The sequence below is a fragment of the Thamnophis sirtalis genome, unplaced genomic scaffold (assembly GCF_051295495.1).
Source record: "Thamnophis sirtalis isolate CommonGarterSnake01/CBP01778 unplaced genomic scaffold, rThaSir2_p1.2 scaffold_10, whole genome shotgun sequence".
NCBI classification, from domain to species: domain Eukaryota; kingdom Metazoa; phylum Chordata; class Lepidosauria; order Squamata; family Natricidae; genus Thamnophis; species Thamnophis sirtalis.
In genome coordinates, this window is record NW_028261390.1 from 332148 (window position 1) to 346558 (window position 14411).

The 14411-nt window shown below is 58.6% G+C and overlaps 1 protein-coding gene across 1 annotated transcript in view; it reads left to right on the top strand.

Annotated features, from left to right (window-relative positions):
* DCTN1 (dynactin subunit 1) overlaps positions 1-14411 on the top strand; it is a 36082-nt gene that overhangs the window by 10475 nt on the left and 11196 nt on the right. The window contains 3 exon segments of the mRNA XM_087723862.1: positions 850-870; positions 5843-5860; positions 12284-12304. Coding sequence (XP_087579988.1) covers positions 850-870; positions 5843-5860; positions 12284-12304 — 60 coding nt within the window.

The window sequence follows — 14411 nt, forward strand, 5'->3', positions numbered from 1 at the left end:
TCCTGTCACTTTGCAGGCCGGCACATGCGCTGCAGAGCTGGGCCTGCTCCAGGAAAGGAATCCAGGCCGGGGGGGGGGGGGGCTCCTGAGCCTTCCTGTCCTTCCTCCCAGCCAGGAATTCCCTTTGGGGAGCGTCCTGCAGTCACGGGGGAGGAATAGGAGGGGCCAATGGGGCAGGCGGCCCCTCTCCTCTCTCCATGGGGTTTGCTAGTATGAACGTGGCCGGTGGTGACAAACAGAGGAACCGGATGTTGCGTAGCTGAATTGTCCTTTCAAAAAGCATTTTTATGCGTCCATTCAAAGAAAAAGTTGACATAATTGCCTACAAAGCCATCAGGGTTTCTGCAGTTTCCCCTCATCTTTGGCCCTTTGGGCGTTTCTTTGTTTGGGAGCAAAACTGGGAGGTTCAGGAAAGTCTGTTGCAAAGAAATCCACAATCACGCAAAGCCCTCCTCCTGCTGGGCTGCAGGTTGTACGGGGTGGGAAGAGGTTGCTGGGGGGGGGTTTGGGGGGACCCCAGCCCCTCACACGGCTGCGTCTTCTGGCCTCGCTTCGTTCTGAGCCTCCTGTCTGGAGACCAATTGGGCGTCCTCCTTGCACTCAAACTGTGCGTGGAATGAGGTTCCTGGAAAGGATTGGTGGACCACATGCGCCAAGGGGGCTTCAGCTCCCACCCCTTTCCCTGCCTTTCCTTGCTGGGCTCCGATTCTGCCCTTCCTGAGGTGGGGGGGGGCACACAGGCTTTCCTTTTGCTTTCCAGAAAGGCCCTGAAAGCAGGAACACCTGGGACGCCTTTCCACCCCCCCCTCCCCCCCCTCTAACCTCTCCTTTTGTCCTCTTTCTATGCAGCGCGGAGTGAAACCTAAAAAGGTGGTGTCTCTTTTTTCTCCTGCGCATGAAACGGTTGTGCAAAAGGCCACGCTTGTGGCTGCCGTGGCCTCAGCTGCTGCACACACGCATGCGTCCCCCTTGCATGGATGTTCCGGTTAGGGCACTCGGGGGGGTCTGACGGGCTCCCTGGGACACGTGGGACACACGTCCCATCACCAGCTTAGCCCTGTCCGGAAAGAGGCGGCTAATTCTCCAGCCGGCTTACTTGGGATTTCTGGCAGCCACAAAGAAAGCTGTAAACCCAGATGCCCCCCCCCTTCCTCCCCCCACCACCCCCCCGCCTGACCTGGCCGTGAGCGGAGGGGAAAGGGCGCCATGGCAGCCCCCTTTGCCCTGCTAATCCCCACAGCAGTTTGGGAGAGTGGCAGGGTCTTTCCCCTCTTTGCAGCTGTGGGGGCAGATTTCCCCAGGCAGGGGGTGGGCTTCCTCCCAGAGCCAGAGGGCAGCTGTGGGGAATTGCTGTAGGGATCAAGACCCCCATCTCCCCCCCCCCTCGGCCCTTTAACTGTCTTCTAGGACAAGGGTCTCTTGTGAACCTCAACCCAGGGAATCCATTGCTGCCTGGGATTTAAAGTCCAGCAGTCTTAAAAGCCGCCAGCTTTGGGGACCCCCCCCCCCTGAGTCTCCGGCCTCTGCTCTGCCCAAAGAGCAACAGGGAGGGCAGGCTTCCCACTGCTGGGCTGGGGGCTGCGGGGCATGTGGCCGCAGGGGGTCTGGGAAGGTGGCCTTAGAGGAGAATTGGACTGGAGCTCTGTTCACGCTGTCCAGCAAGGGAAGGAGCCCTTTGGGGGGGGTCCCTGCTCTTAAGTAGCGGAGGAGAAGCAGAGGCTTTTCAGCCCCCCCCCCTTCATGCCTGCAGAAAGTCCTAGCACCCCTTCTGAGCCCTCTGATTCCCCCCTCCCCTCCCTCCTTTGGTCTCCAGCCTGCCCGGAGGGGGGTCCTACCTGCTTTCTCCTGGCTCCGAACCTCAGCGGGGAGTCGCGGGGGGGGGGGGAAGGGAGCCTCCGCCGCCTCCTCGTCTTCCAGCTCTGCTTCCTTCCCGCCGCTGCATGTGCCTGAGGCTGGCCTTGCATGCCTCCCTTCCTTGCTTGCTTGCTTGCGCCCGCTGCTTGCAGAACCGCCCTCCGTCCGTCCGGCTCTGCATGAGGCCCAATCTGGCCCTGGTTCTGTCTCTGCCCGCCTGCAGGAGTGCCCGGCAGAGGCCCCCCACTCCCCCCAGCGCTCGGTGGCCTCTCCCCTGTTTGGCTTCCGGCAACAGGTCTGGGCTTGCCTGGCGGCAGGTGGCCTGGTGCCCTTGAGAGTGCCAGGGCGGCCCTGGTGGCACCCGGGAGGAAAGTGAGGCTGGGAGGGGCTCCGGTCTTTGTCCCCCCCCCCCATGTTGTCCAAACTAAGCTGAGTCCAGGGGGGGCTCTGGGCAGCCGGTCCCTCCTGGTCCAGCCAGGCAAGCGGCTGATTGGATTAGTTGGTGACTCTGGCCGTCCTTCTGGGTGACAGATGGCTGTGGGGGGGGAGGCCCCTCCCTCCCCCTCCCTGGCCCTCCCCCCTCTGGGCCTGCCACCTGCCTCCCGTCCTGGGAGAGGCGCAGGTGCCGAGGCAGCCCAGGGGTATTGGGAGGAGAGTGCGCCCCCCTCCTCCTCCTTGCTCCTTCCCTGCCCAGGCTCGTGTTTCTCAGGGGGGTCCTTGGGTGCTCAGCCCCAGCCTGCTTGCCCCGAGGCCTAAGGGAGTCATGGGGGGCTGGAGGCTGAAGGGGCTGCCTGGGGAGTCCGAGGGATCTTGCAAAACTCCACCCTTTGATTGCACGGAGGTTTTCCTTGGATCCTGCGGTTGCCCTCGGGAGGGGGATCCCTCAGAGGCCATGGGGTGCAGGGAGGCTGGTTTCCAAGGAGGAGGAAGCTTTTGGGGTGCTCTGATCGACCTAGGGGGCCAGGAGGAAGGGCCCTCCGTTGAGTGCCCAGGGGGTTCCGTAAGGCCAGGGCCGTGCAGGGAAAGAGGCCCTTCTAGGCCGACCAGAGCCACTCGCGGAGGGGAGGGGAGCCCCCCCCTCCAAGAATAAGCTGCTTTGGAGCAGACAATGGCTAGCCGTGTCTTCTGGGCATCTCCTCCCCCCTCCGCTGTGGAATCATGTGTCCTCCCCCCCCCCCCTTGGTGTCTGCACATAATGGGCCTTGTTTCTAGGCAGCCTCCCCTCTGGGGAGAGGAGTCCTCCTCCTCCTCCTCCTCCTCCTCCGGCTGCCCTGCGGGACCCCCTTAGCTGCGCCTGCCGCCTCTTCTCCAAAGGGGGGGGGGGAGGGCTTCCTTCACCCTCCGTCTCCAAAGGCCTCTGGACGGGTCTGCCTTGTGCGGAAAGATCCATGCAGGGGACTTTCCTCCTGGAAAGGTCTCAGTGCTGTTGGTAGGAACCAAAGGCTGACAGCCCCTGGGGCCGGAGTTGGTCGTGGGCCTTCAGCCGGTGGGAGGGAGCGGGCTCAGTGGAAGGCCGCATTTCCTCTAGGACAGTGTTTCTCAACCTTGGCCACTTGAAGATGTCCGGACTTCAACTCCCAGAATTCCCCAGCCAGCGAATGCTGGCTGGGGAATTCTGGGAGTTGAAGTCCGGACATCTTCAAGTGGCCAAGGTTGAGAAACACTTGTTCTAGGAGAAGCAGAGGGGCCCCGAGTGTCAGAGGAGGAGCTTCCATTCTGGCCCCCAAAAGCTCTCTGGGAATACAGGCAGCCCTCGACTTACAACGGTTCATTTAGTGACCGTTCAAAGTTACAACACGACTGGAAAAAGTGGTCGGCTGATCAAAATTCAAAGTTGCACTTGGCAACTCGTATTTATGACGCTCGCAGTGTCCCGGAGCCACGTGATCCCCTTCTGTGCCCTTCTGACCAGCCAAGTCACTGGGGAAGCCCGGTTCACTTAACAACCGGGTTACTAATTTAGGAACTGCAGTGATTTACTTAAGGACTGTGGCAAGAAAGGTCATAAAATGGGGCAAAACTCACTTAAGAAACGTCTCGCTTAGTAATGTAAGTTTTGGGCTCAATTCTGGTCGTAAGTCGAGGACTACTTGTGCTCTGTAAGCATTTTTGTTTCTGCAGGAAATAATCCCTTCCCTTTTTTATTTTCGGCCCAATGGCCAGTTTTTCCTATCTTGGGGCTGGGAAATGGAGAATTTGGGGAAGGGGCTTGGGGGAAATATTTAGAGGCCGGTGCTTCTCCTGCCCAGCCGTGCAGTCTGTCTCCTTCAGAGACCCCCCCCAGTCTGGGAGACGTCCAGTTCGTACAGAGCCAGACCTTCTGCTCTGCTTAGGAGCTCTCTTGCTGCCCCCCCCACACCCTCCCTGGACTCTCAGGGCCCTGAGCAGAGCCTGAAGGCAGGGCCAGGTGCACCCTGGGGGCCCACTGCAGCAGGGAGGGAGGGAGGGGCCCTCCCTATGGCCCCTGCCAGCTCCTTTCCTCTGGGAGGGCTCAGCCGCAGGAGCTGCCAGACCAAGACTTTGGGTAGCTGGGCCTCCAAAGAGGCGGGGGGGGGGGGGGCTCTTCCTTCAGCCTCCCTTTCCCAGCCCCAGAAAAGGGACACACACGGCAGAGGCTCCAAACGGAGGAGGAGGAGGAGGAGGAGGAGGAGAAGGATGAGGAGGAGGACCAGAGGCTCCTGGGAATGAAATGTGTCCTTGGATCCATTTGACCCTGCCTGGCATTGTCCATTTAGGGCCTTTGTTCCCTTCTGGTCAAAGGACTCCCATCTCCCACAGCCTCCCCTTCCCTTTCAAAGCCCTTCCCGTCCTCAGCCACCCCCGCAGGGCATGGGGAGGGGGGCGGGGGGGTCCCCCTTCTGGGCCAGAAGCAAGGGGGGGGGTTCCTTTCTGGAGTGGCCTTGCAGTCGGGGGCCTCTGGCTTTGGCTGATGATGAGTTCAGGGAACTCCCCCAACGAGGCCAGGGCTGGCGAACCTTTTCGGCACTGAGTGCCCAGGGCAGGAGTGCCCACGCGTGCTGGAAAGAGCAGCTGGCCGGTGCGCTTGCACATCTGCGCCCCGGAAACTGCAAGATCCTCTTCCTGTGCGTGTCCTGGGCGGAGGCTCTTCTGGTTTCCGGTGCTGCCCCTTGCGCGTGGAGGCCAGCTGGCGGGCGTGCCCGGAAGAGCCACGGGTGACGGCTGGCGTGCCCGGAGAGATTCTGGCACATGTGCCAAAGGTTCCCTATCACGAAACTAGGCTCTGCCCTAAACCCCTCCCCTCCTCTGGCTGGGGGGTGGGGGGCTCCCAGGAAGAGGGGGGGCAAAGTGGGCCCCTGCCACTCTCTAGGGCGCTTTCCCCTGGATATCCTACCAATAGGAAGAAAGACATTCTCCTCCCCAGAAGGCTCTTGCCTGTGGGGAGGGGACGGCCAGAAGCCCCCCAGACAGAGGCAGCCTTGGAGGGGGGGTGGAGAGAAGAACTGCGAGGAAGGAGGCTCCTTAGAACCCCTGGAGGGAGGCTTGGTGGGGGAATGGAGAGACAGCCGAACTCCAGGTGCATCTCTCCCCCCCCCCCCCCCTGGGAAAGGCGCCTGGCCCATCTCTGGTGCAGCAGCAGCAGCCGCAGCTCTGGAGCCGGGAGATGCCTGCAAGGACGGGGAGGGGAGGGGAGGGGAGGGCTCTGGCGTGGTGATGTAATCGGCAACCAGGCGGTGGTTGGAGGCTGCTGGCGGAGGGGATGTGCCGCCTGCCCCCGCCCCGCCCGTGGCTCTGGCGGCTGCTCGGATGCTCCCCAGCTGTCCAGCCCCGGGAATCAGCCGGGGATCCAGGAGGCTCCGGAAGCAAGACGGGGCTGCAGCCATTTGCAGGAGGCTCTGCGGGAGGGAGGGAGGGAGGGAGGGGCTGTGGTGTTGTGACTGACTGGATGGTTTAATCCTCTGTCTGCTTCTCTTCTCCCTTCTCCTCTTCTCTGTCTGCTCCTTCCTTCCCTTCTGCAACCATGAAACAGGCTGCCACCACACGGAAGGTACAGTCTCAGGCGGCTGGCAGTGGCTGCTGCTCCTCAGCCTTCTGCCTGGCACGGCTGGGGGGGGGGGGCTGGGGGGGGGGAAACAGGGATGGCGGGAGCGGGGAAGGCTGGACTCCGAGGCCCCCGGTTGCCTTTCGTTGCCTTCGCGTAGGAGCTGGTGCTCTCCTCCTCCTCCTCCTCCTGTTGTTGTTGTTGCTGCCTGCAGCAGCCGGCAAGGCAGTGGTGCAGCTGCCAATGGCAGGGTGGGCACGAGTGGGCCCATCCTGGGAGAACTGCATGCCAATTGCCCCCTTTCTCTTTGCTCAAGCCAGGCTCCCCATCAGCCATTTTCCTTCCCGTCTCTTCGGCCAGTTGGAGGTCTCTGTGTCTCTGGGGCGCTTTCCCCATCCCCCCCCCAAGAGGCCGCTTCCTTCACGGCCGGCCCAGCTGGGCTCCTGCGTCCAGCCCCAGTTACGGATGGGGTGGGTGGGCTTGAGGGCCTGAGGCTCAGGGGTGAGAAGCTTTTTCCTGCCTTGTCCGGAGCAAAGGCCCAGAGTGAGGCTTGTGGTGGCCGTGGGAATCTCTCCGGCTGTTTGGATATGGCGTCTGGAGGAAAAGGCTTCTTGGAGGCTGACTGACCCTCCGGGCCCCCGTAGCCTGAAAGCTGCAGCCCTTCTCTAGGTCCTGCTCAGAGCCTCGGACGGCCCTTCCTCCTCTGCTGTCCCGGGAGGTGGAGGAAGCCTACAGAGAGGGCCGCAGGAGGGTTGGGTTGGGTTGCGCTCAGCCCCAGGAAGGGAACCCAGGCGCTGTGCTTGGCTTAGCCGAAGAGGAGGCATCAGAGAGGGATGCTGAGGGAGGGCCGTGTTGCATAGGAACCATGGAGCCCTAGGGCTGGAAGGGCCTTGACCTCATCCCACCCCCTGCTCAGTTCCTTCTGGACGGATGCTCTTCCCGCTCTCTTGGAAGATTTCCCCCTGCTTGGGCTCTTATTGTGGATAACTGCTGTCGCTTGCTGGTGCCCAGAGATTTTGCCTTCTTCCTGGCAGAAAGGCCTTGCTAATCCGATCTCTCCTTCGCTTAAGGAAAGGGAATATCTGGGACTGTCTCCCAGGGTTTTCGGGAAATCTACTTTTTTTGATGGTGGTAAAGAAACTTCTGCACGCTCAAAATTGTCCCTTGAAATTAGGCTTTCCATGTGGAAAGTGAGCAAATGCAGGTTGCCCATCTAAACAATCAATCAGTAGAACAACTTGCATCCAGAAGTTGTGACTTTTCCAACACTGGAAGTTTTCAAGAAGAGATTGGACAGCCATTTGTCTGAAACGATGTAGGGTCTCCTGTTTGAGCAGGGAGTTGGACTAGAAGACCTCCAAGGTGCCTTCTCTTATTCTGCTCCTTCCTCTCCTGGGAACCTTTCAAAAACAAGCTAAGGCTGCTTCCTAGGAGCTGGCTGAGGTTTGGGTGCGGAAGTCGAGCTCTGGATGAGCCACCAGAATGGAGAGCTGCCCTCCTCCCAGGAAACCTCAGGAAGCGTCTCTTATCACGGAAGAGGAAGCACCTTGTGGAAGTCACTCCGTGGGGCAGCCCCACGGCCTCCTCTGCAGAATTCTACGGAGGTCCAGAAGGCCGGTTCTCCCCCTTGAAACCTTCCTTGGTTTTCATTGCGGATCCTACTTACTTTCTTTCCCCCGGAATCTGTTAAGGAATAATAAAATGCGGATAGGCTCCACAATCTCTGAAATCAAATATGGTCATGAATCTTTGCCTGGAGACGCCTTTCTCTCTACTGTTATTGCTCAGAAGGACACCTAAGGAGCACAGCCCATTTTGAATCTCTGAAAGACATTTGGACTCCCCAGGCCTCTTCGGAATAAACAGAAACGGAAAGAAGATGGAAATGCAGTTTATAAGGTCCAAAGGGTGGGATGCTTGTCTTGTTCCTCATCTACATTCGCACTTATTCCATTTAAGCACATTGTGTTGACTCCCAGTGGCGGATCCTTCCTTAGCGGCAGCCTTATTTTTGCCCGGTGTTTTCATCTAAGACTTTGATGCTCACAAATCTCTTGCCGTGACTTGCTTCTCATTTGTTATATTCCAGCAAGGCAGGACAACCAGTATTTGCTTCCCAGTGGGGAAGAGCTGCCTGTGGCCATGATTTCAGGGCAAATGGGATGGGATGAGGCTAGAGAGATGGGAGGGGTCCTGCCATGAGAAACCGCCCCAGAAGGCAAAGGGCCGTTCTCTGGCCGCCTGCCCCAGGGGAGTGGGGGACAAGGGCCCTCTGGACCCAGAGACCCATCCCAGGCAGGAGAGAGAAGCGCCCTGGGTGAATTGTAATGAGCAAAGAAGCCTCAGTACAGAGAAGGAGACAATTATTCTTCCAAATTCCTGGTTATAATTTAAAGCAAAGCCCGGCTGTGGCCTTTAGGGGGGAAGGAACGGAGGCTCACCTTCCCCGTGTGCTGCTCCCCCTGTGCAAGGAAGGCCTCGGGCATCCCTCCAGTTGCTTTCATGGCAAAACTTTTGCTCGGCTCCCTGGATGATTTAGGAGACAGCAGAGGAGGCCGGTGAAATCAGCCATTCAAGGTGTGGCACAGACATTTCTGGCATTTTGAGACTTGCATGATGAATCTTGGCTTGGATGGCAGAAAGAGAGCTGCACATATTCTTACAGCCGTGGGGCCTCATCCTCCTCCCAAGAACGGCTGTCTTAAGGCTGATTTGGAGGTGCCTGCAATCTCCCCCCCCCCCAGGAGGCTCGCCACACACCTGCCCTGCCAAGGGCTTGATAGGTACGCAGAGGTTGCAGGTGGCTGCGGAAGGGCTGTGCATGCACCTCACAAATCCCAGCTGCGCGCTGTGCGGAGATGCACATCCTGCCTTCCGATGGGTTGAACCCCCTACTTGCTCGGTGCTTTGCTGCTTGAGGGGACACCCCAGCCAGGACACCCCATTGGCAGAAATTTAAATGCGGCCCCTGTGCAGCCACACCCAGAGGGCAGGCCCAGGTGTTCCCCGGCGTGCAGAGCGGGGGGGCGTCTGCTCGGCCCTTTGTGAGGAGGCTGCAGTGCACGTTGGAGCTCACGCAGCTGCCTCGCGTCCTGTGGGGGATCTCCCAGTGGCTGCCAGGTGCTATGAATCCTCTTCCTCACCTGGAAACCTTTCTGGCCTTCTGAGCCTCCCCACGGCCTCTGCCCCGAACTGCCTGTCTACACGCTTGTCCTTTGGCAGCCCTTCATCTCCCTCCCGTCAGTCCTGTTGATGGGAGAGGGAAGCAGCAGGAGCCAGAAAGGAGTCCGGGAACCGGCCTCTCCGTGGCCTCCCAGCTTTTGCCTCGTGCTGCGAGGAACACAAAGCTTTGCCTTTTGGATTGTTGTCTGGAAGCTGCGTGCTGAGGCGGGAGAGTCTGCCTGTGGCACGAAAGCAGAAACATCTGGACGACTGAATTGCTGTCCCCCAAACACCGAGAGCTGAACGCTGAGCCGTGCCTGGTGGCTTAGCCACAGCCTTCTCCAGCCCTTTACGGTGCTTTACGGCCCTCTCTCAGCAGTTTTCAGAGTCAGCAGCCTGGGTCCTCCGATCGCTAGGATGCTTGTGGGTGGCTGTGGCATCTTTTGGGCACTTGAGCCCCTTTCGCGCTGGGCTTGAGACTTGGAAGGTGTGCTGAGGTTAGGTGGGGCCTCTCTGAGGAGAAGCTCCAGCTGCCTCCCTTCCCTTTAGGCGTCACAAGGAGAGTGGCTGCCCTGAGCATCGCCCTGCACCGCCCCTGGAGCCAAGGCCCCCCCACCCTCCTCCAAATGGGTTCCCTCAAATGGGGAGGAAGGCCAGAACGGAAGGCCTTTGGGATTCTGGATTCCACTCGACCCAGAGAAGCTCTTTTCATGGAGCCCTTTTTGCCATTGTTGCCCTCGCGTGGAGCCGTCCTACAGGGTTGCTCCGAGTGGATCTACAGACGGTTGGCAAATTCTGGGGGGAGCCCGTGGCCTTCCTCAGCTTACCTCGATTTAGATGGTTTGCTTTCAGCCGCCCCCGTCCGGAGACGAAAGATGCGTTTCAGATTACGTGGTTTGAAGACGGAAGCAAGGTCCGAATGCGTGGTCCGAAAGCGCCGGAGGAGGCTGGTCTGGGTGAGGAAGGAGCCGGTCAGCGCAGGGAGCTTCCCTCCTTGTCCCTTAGAATCAGATGCGGCCTTCAGGCACTTGGCTGAAAGGCCTTCCCGATGCTGAGTCACTTCTGGCCCAGGGAGCCCTCGGAGGTCGGGCTGTTCTCCCAGCTGTGGGGGATTCTGGCTGCAGCAGGCCATCTGGGCCCGCCTGGGTCAAGATCCCGGTTGCGTTTTGGACTAAATTAAGTTTCATCCTCGGTAGGAGCCCCTGCTATGAACTGCACCAGGGACACCAGTTCCGTTGTCTTTCTTGGGTCCTTTCCCCGAAGTTCTGCTTTTCATGGTGTTTCAGGAGCCCCTGGAGCCTCCAGGGTGGGATCACATTCTCGCCTCCAACGGAGAGCAGGCGGCGGTTCAGTGGTCAGGGAGCTTCGGAGGGGGGGGGGAGTGAAATATTGCAGCCATTGTGGTGGCCGGTTGTAGACCTCCTGGGCAAGCCTGCCCGAGACCCCCGGGTGGTGGTTCTCTGGTGAGCAGATCCTCTGCCTGATGGGCTGGAGAGGGGAAAGGGCCACCAGAAGGGGGGAGTGGATGGGATTTGCTCTCCTGACCCTTCCTCTCCTCCGCTTCGGCTGCCGCTCTAGCGCTGGTCTGGGCTGGCAGGGTGCGTTTTGTGGGAGGTCTCCCCTCACACACCTTCCCCCTCCCTCTTCCATGCCGGCTGAGGCTTTCAGAGCTGGAGGCAACCTTGAGTGATACCGATTCATGGGGGGAGGGGGGGCTCCAGATGGGTCGCAGGGCTGTGGAGCCCATAAGAAGCCAGGTGGAGCTGTGGAGATGACCGGCTGCTGAGTGGGCTTTCCCCATCGCATCACTCCTGGGGTTTAGCAGAACCTGCTCAGGGGTTCTTCAGACTCCTCAACAACCGGACGTTGACGTTTCTGGAAGAAGCTCAAGCTTAGAACATCCGTGGGCCGAACTCTGGAGTGGAGAGCAAATGCCAGTCGCAGTGGTTGCCCCCAAGGACACTCCCCCCCCCGCACCCACTCCTAGTGGGGCTGCACGGGGTTCTCTGATGGGTCCGCCCCAGTCAGGTGTGCCCCAAGCTCTGCCCTTCTTTCCTGTCTGGGTGCCCTGGGCATGGAGGCCTGGCTTCCCTCCTGAGGCGCCTTCCTTCGGGGGTTGGGGGGGCAGAGCCTTGGGGCACCCATGGGAGGTTGGGCAAGCGAGGACAAAGCTTTGCCCAAGGAGGGGGACCGTCAGGAAGTCGGAGCCCCACCAGCTGCCCCCTATGCCTGTCACGCCTTCAGCCCTCCGACTCAGTCCACCCGTCCTCCATTCCGCCAGACTCTGGCTGCTTTCGCTGGGCAGTCGGCCGAGCAACGCCTGGCACTGGGGAGCCCCACTTCATAAGCCAGACCCAGATAAACAGAGCCCGGCACAGCTGAGACTCAGTCGACCCATCATCTCAAGATGAGCTCTGGAGCTTTTGCACCACAGGGGCCTTTCCGAATCTTGGCAGCAGGCTCTAGATTGGCATCTTGGCACAAATGCCAGGGTGTGCTTGGTAGGGCCGATCCGCCCTTCAAGGCGGCTGTGGAAAGGCTGAGGGGGCCGGATGCCAGGGAAGGTCCTGGGAGCCTCCCACCTGCACCCGGAGAGGGATCCCACCTCCCTCTAGGTAGCCGGGGCCTCCGGAGCCCTCGCCCACCGGGGGAGCTGCTTGACCTCTGGTCCTGGGGGGGTCCGCAGAGGTCCAGTCAGTCCTTGGGCTCCAGGCTCTTGAGAGCCCGGCAGGGCCAGACCCGGAGCCCTGCAGAAGAGGCCAACCCCCTTTCTGCACCCAGGGCCGCCTTGTTGGCAGCAGCCCCTCCAGGGTGGCCGGTCGTCCGAGGAGCCGACAGAGCAGGTCTTGGGGAGAGGCAGTGGGTCAGGCAGGCGTTTCTGGCTCTCTCCCGCTGGAGAGCAGGCTGCCTTCAGCAGACACGCCACCATCTGTGGACGGGAGGCAGGTTTCCTGGCAAGGCGGCAGCGTTTCATGCCTGTCTCGGGCGCTGCTGCTGCTGCTGCTGCTGGGGTTTCGGGGGGACCAGGAGCCGTAGACGGGTGGCCTGCTGGGGTCCGGCGGGGCGGAGAGGGCCCAGGGCAGAGGTTTCTGGGCTGATGCTGTGCGCACTAATCTCGCTGCTGTCTCTCTTGTCGTCCCCTCACTCTGCTCTCCCCTTCTGCCTCTGCTGCTGCCGCCACCACCGTCTGTGTCTCTCTGCTCCCGTCTCCCCCGTGTGAGTCTCTCTCCTCCTCCTCCTCTGCTTTCTGCTCCTGCCGGCCTCCAGACCACAACGAGGAGGCCCAAGGTGAGAAGGGGGGGGGCGCCCTTGGGCTCTTCTTTATTTTTAATGGTAATTTTATACAAGCATAAAAGAATAAAAAGCAAAACCGAAAGAAAAGAACTATAAGAACAAATGACTTCCCCCTTCATGACAAGTGTGAAGTAACTGCTGTCTCTTAAAATGCCAGAAGGCCTCTCTTCCCATATCTCACCTGTGAACAAATCCCCCCAACCCTCTTTCAATCGTAACCAGCAAATGTCCTTCTAGGGCTACCAGTAAGATAACAATGCATCCATTTTTTTATTTATTTATATTTTATGTCGCTTAACTGCCCATGTCCCATGATTATGATTAGTTTCGCTTGTTTATTTCATCATTAACCTTGATCAAATAAGCCAACTTTATATTCCTTCTTTTTACTTCTAACAACCTGGATGTCCAGGCCCTTCAAATAATGTCTTAGAAGTTGGTTCCTTTTCATTTCTTTCTTGTCTCTTCTCACAAAGTTTTTCAAAGCTTTCACTCTTTTGTAGGTCCAATATGGGAAGATTGTCCAGGTCTCCCTCGTGATTTGTTATTCATATATCTCTTTTAATTATTCAACATCAGCCGAGGTGATTTGTATGTCCAACAAGGCGTCTGTTTTCATGTCGTTCTTGTAGCCTGTGATTTTTAAATCTACTTTCAGATCCACCTTAATCTCGTCCAGTAAAACCTTTTCCTTTTCTTTTTTTTACACAGACACTGTTAAAATTAACCTCTGGGTCCATTGTTCAAATATATCCTTGAATATTTCCAGGGTCAAAATACTTTGCTCCATTCTGTATTAGTCCAATTGAGGGTTTTTCCCCCTCCTTTCATTGTAATCTTCAGCTCCTTCTGGTCTCCTCGCCTCTCCCAGGGGAAGCAGGAAACGCGGCTTGATGAACTCACTCGACTTTACTGTAGGGCTGCAGCCAGAGAACCTGTCAAGTCTGCAAGCAGCAGCCTCCCACCGCCACTCTCCCCTCCCAGGCCCCTGAGGGTGGGCCCTTCCCCAGTCTCTCTCCCCATCTGGTGCCCCCCCCCACCTTCCCTCGTCCGATTGCACCCCCTGGGCAGCAGCATCTGTGGGTCAGGAGGCCTCTTCTCTGCAGGGGAGATGAAGCAGACTTCCAGAGGGAAATTGGAGACGGTTTGGAGGAAAAGGAGGGGAATAAACCGCCTCCCAATCGGAGAATTGGCCAGTGGCTGCAGGAATCGGCTCTCTCTGCTGCTGCGCCCCATCCTCCTCGGGAACAGGAGCCCAGCTCCTCCCCAGGAACTGCAGTTCAGGTTGCTCCTGACCCCCCCCCCCCCGGGGCCTGTGAGGAAAGACCCCTCTTCCTTTGGGACCCCCCCCTCTCAGTCCGCCGTCTTTTCTCAGGGCCAAAGATGTCCAGAACCTCTTTCTAGGATCTGCTTCCTGCCTTCCTGGCCCTCGTCTCCCTCTCCCTCTGAACTGCAGGGTCAGGCCCTGATCTGGAGGGGGGCACTTGGGCGAGGTGGGTGGGCAAAGGAAATAAAGTTGGAACCATTTAACTCCCCCAGTTTGGAAAAGGCAGCCTAACATTTTGTGTTTGCCTCCCCCCACCCTTTTTTTTTAACTTGTCTCCTATGATGACCTCCTCATCCAACTGGCCTTTTCCCCCAGGACTGTTTTGGGCCCAGCTGCTCCCCTCCACCCTCCTCCTGGGCTTTGGGTTCTTTTTCTCCCCTCTGCGAAGTGATTCTACTCCCAGTCTCTGGTTCTTTCCATTGTATTCAGTCTGTTTTTATAACCCCGAAGACCAGTTGTAAATGTTATTCTTTTTTTGGTGTTAACTGTCCCACCCAGTTTGTCACCTGCAGATTTGATCAGTTCCATCTTTTCCTCCAAGGGACTTTTGATTTAGCCTTCATGCTCTTCTGCGATACAGCTGATTTAATTGCTATCCCTATACTTTATAATTTTCTCCTGCTGTACTCAATTTTCGGGAGGGGGAGGGGGAGGGGGATCGGACGCCGGGTCTTAGGAGATGAGAGCCCTGAGCCGCTTCGGCAGAAGGAACAACCTGCAGGCTCAGTTTAAGCCCACTGTGGTGGATTTCGCCCCACCAAAAACTATGGAAGA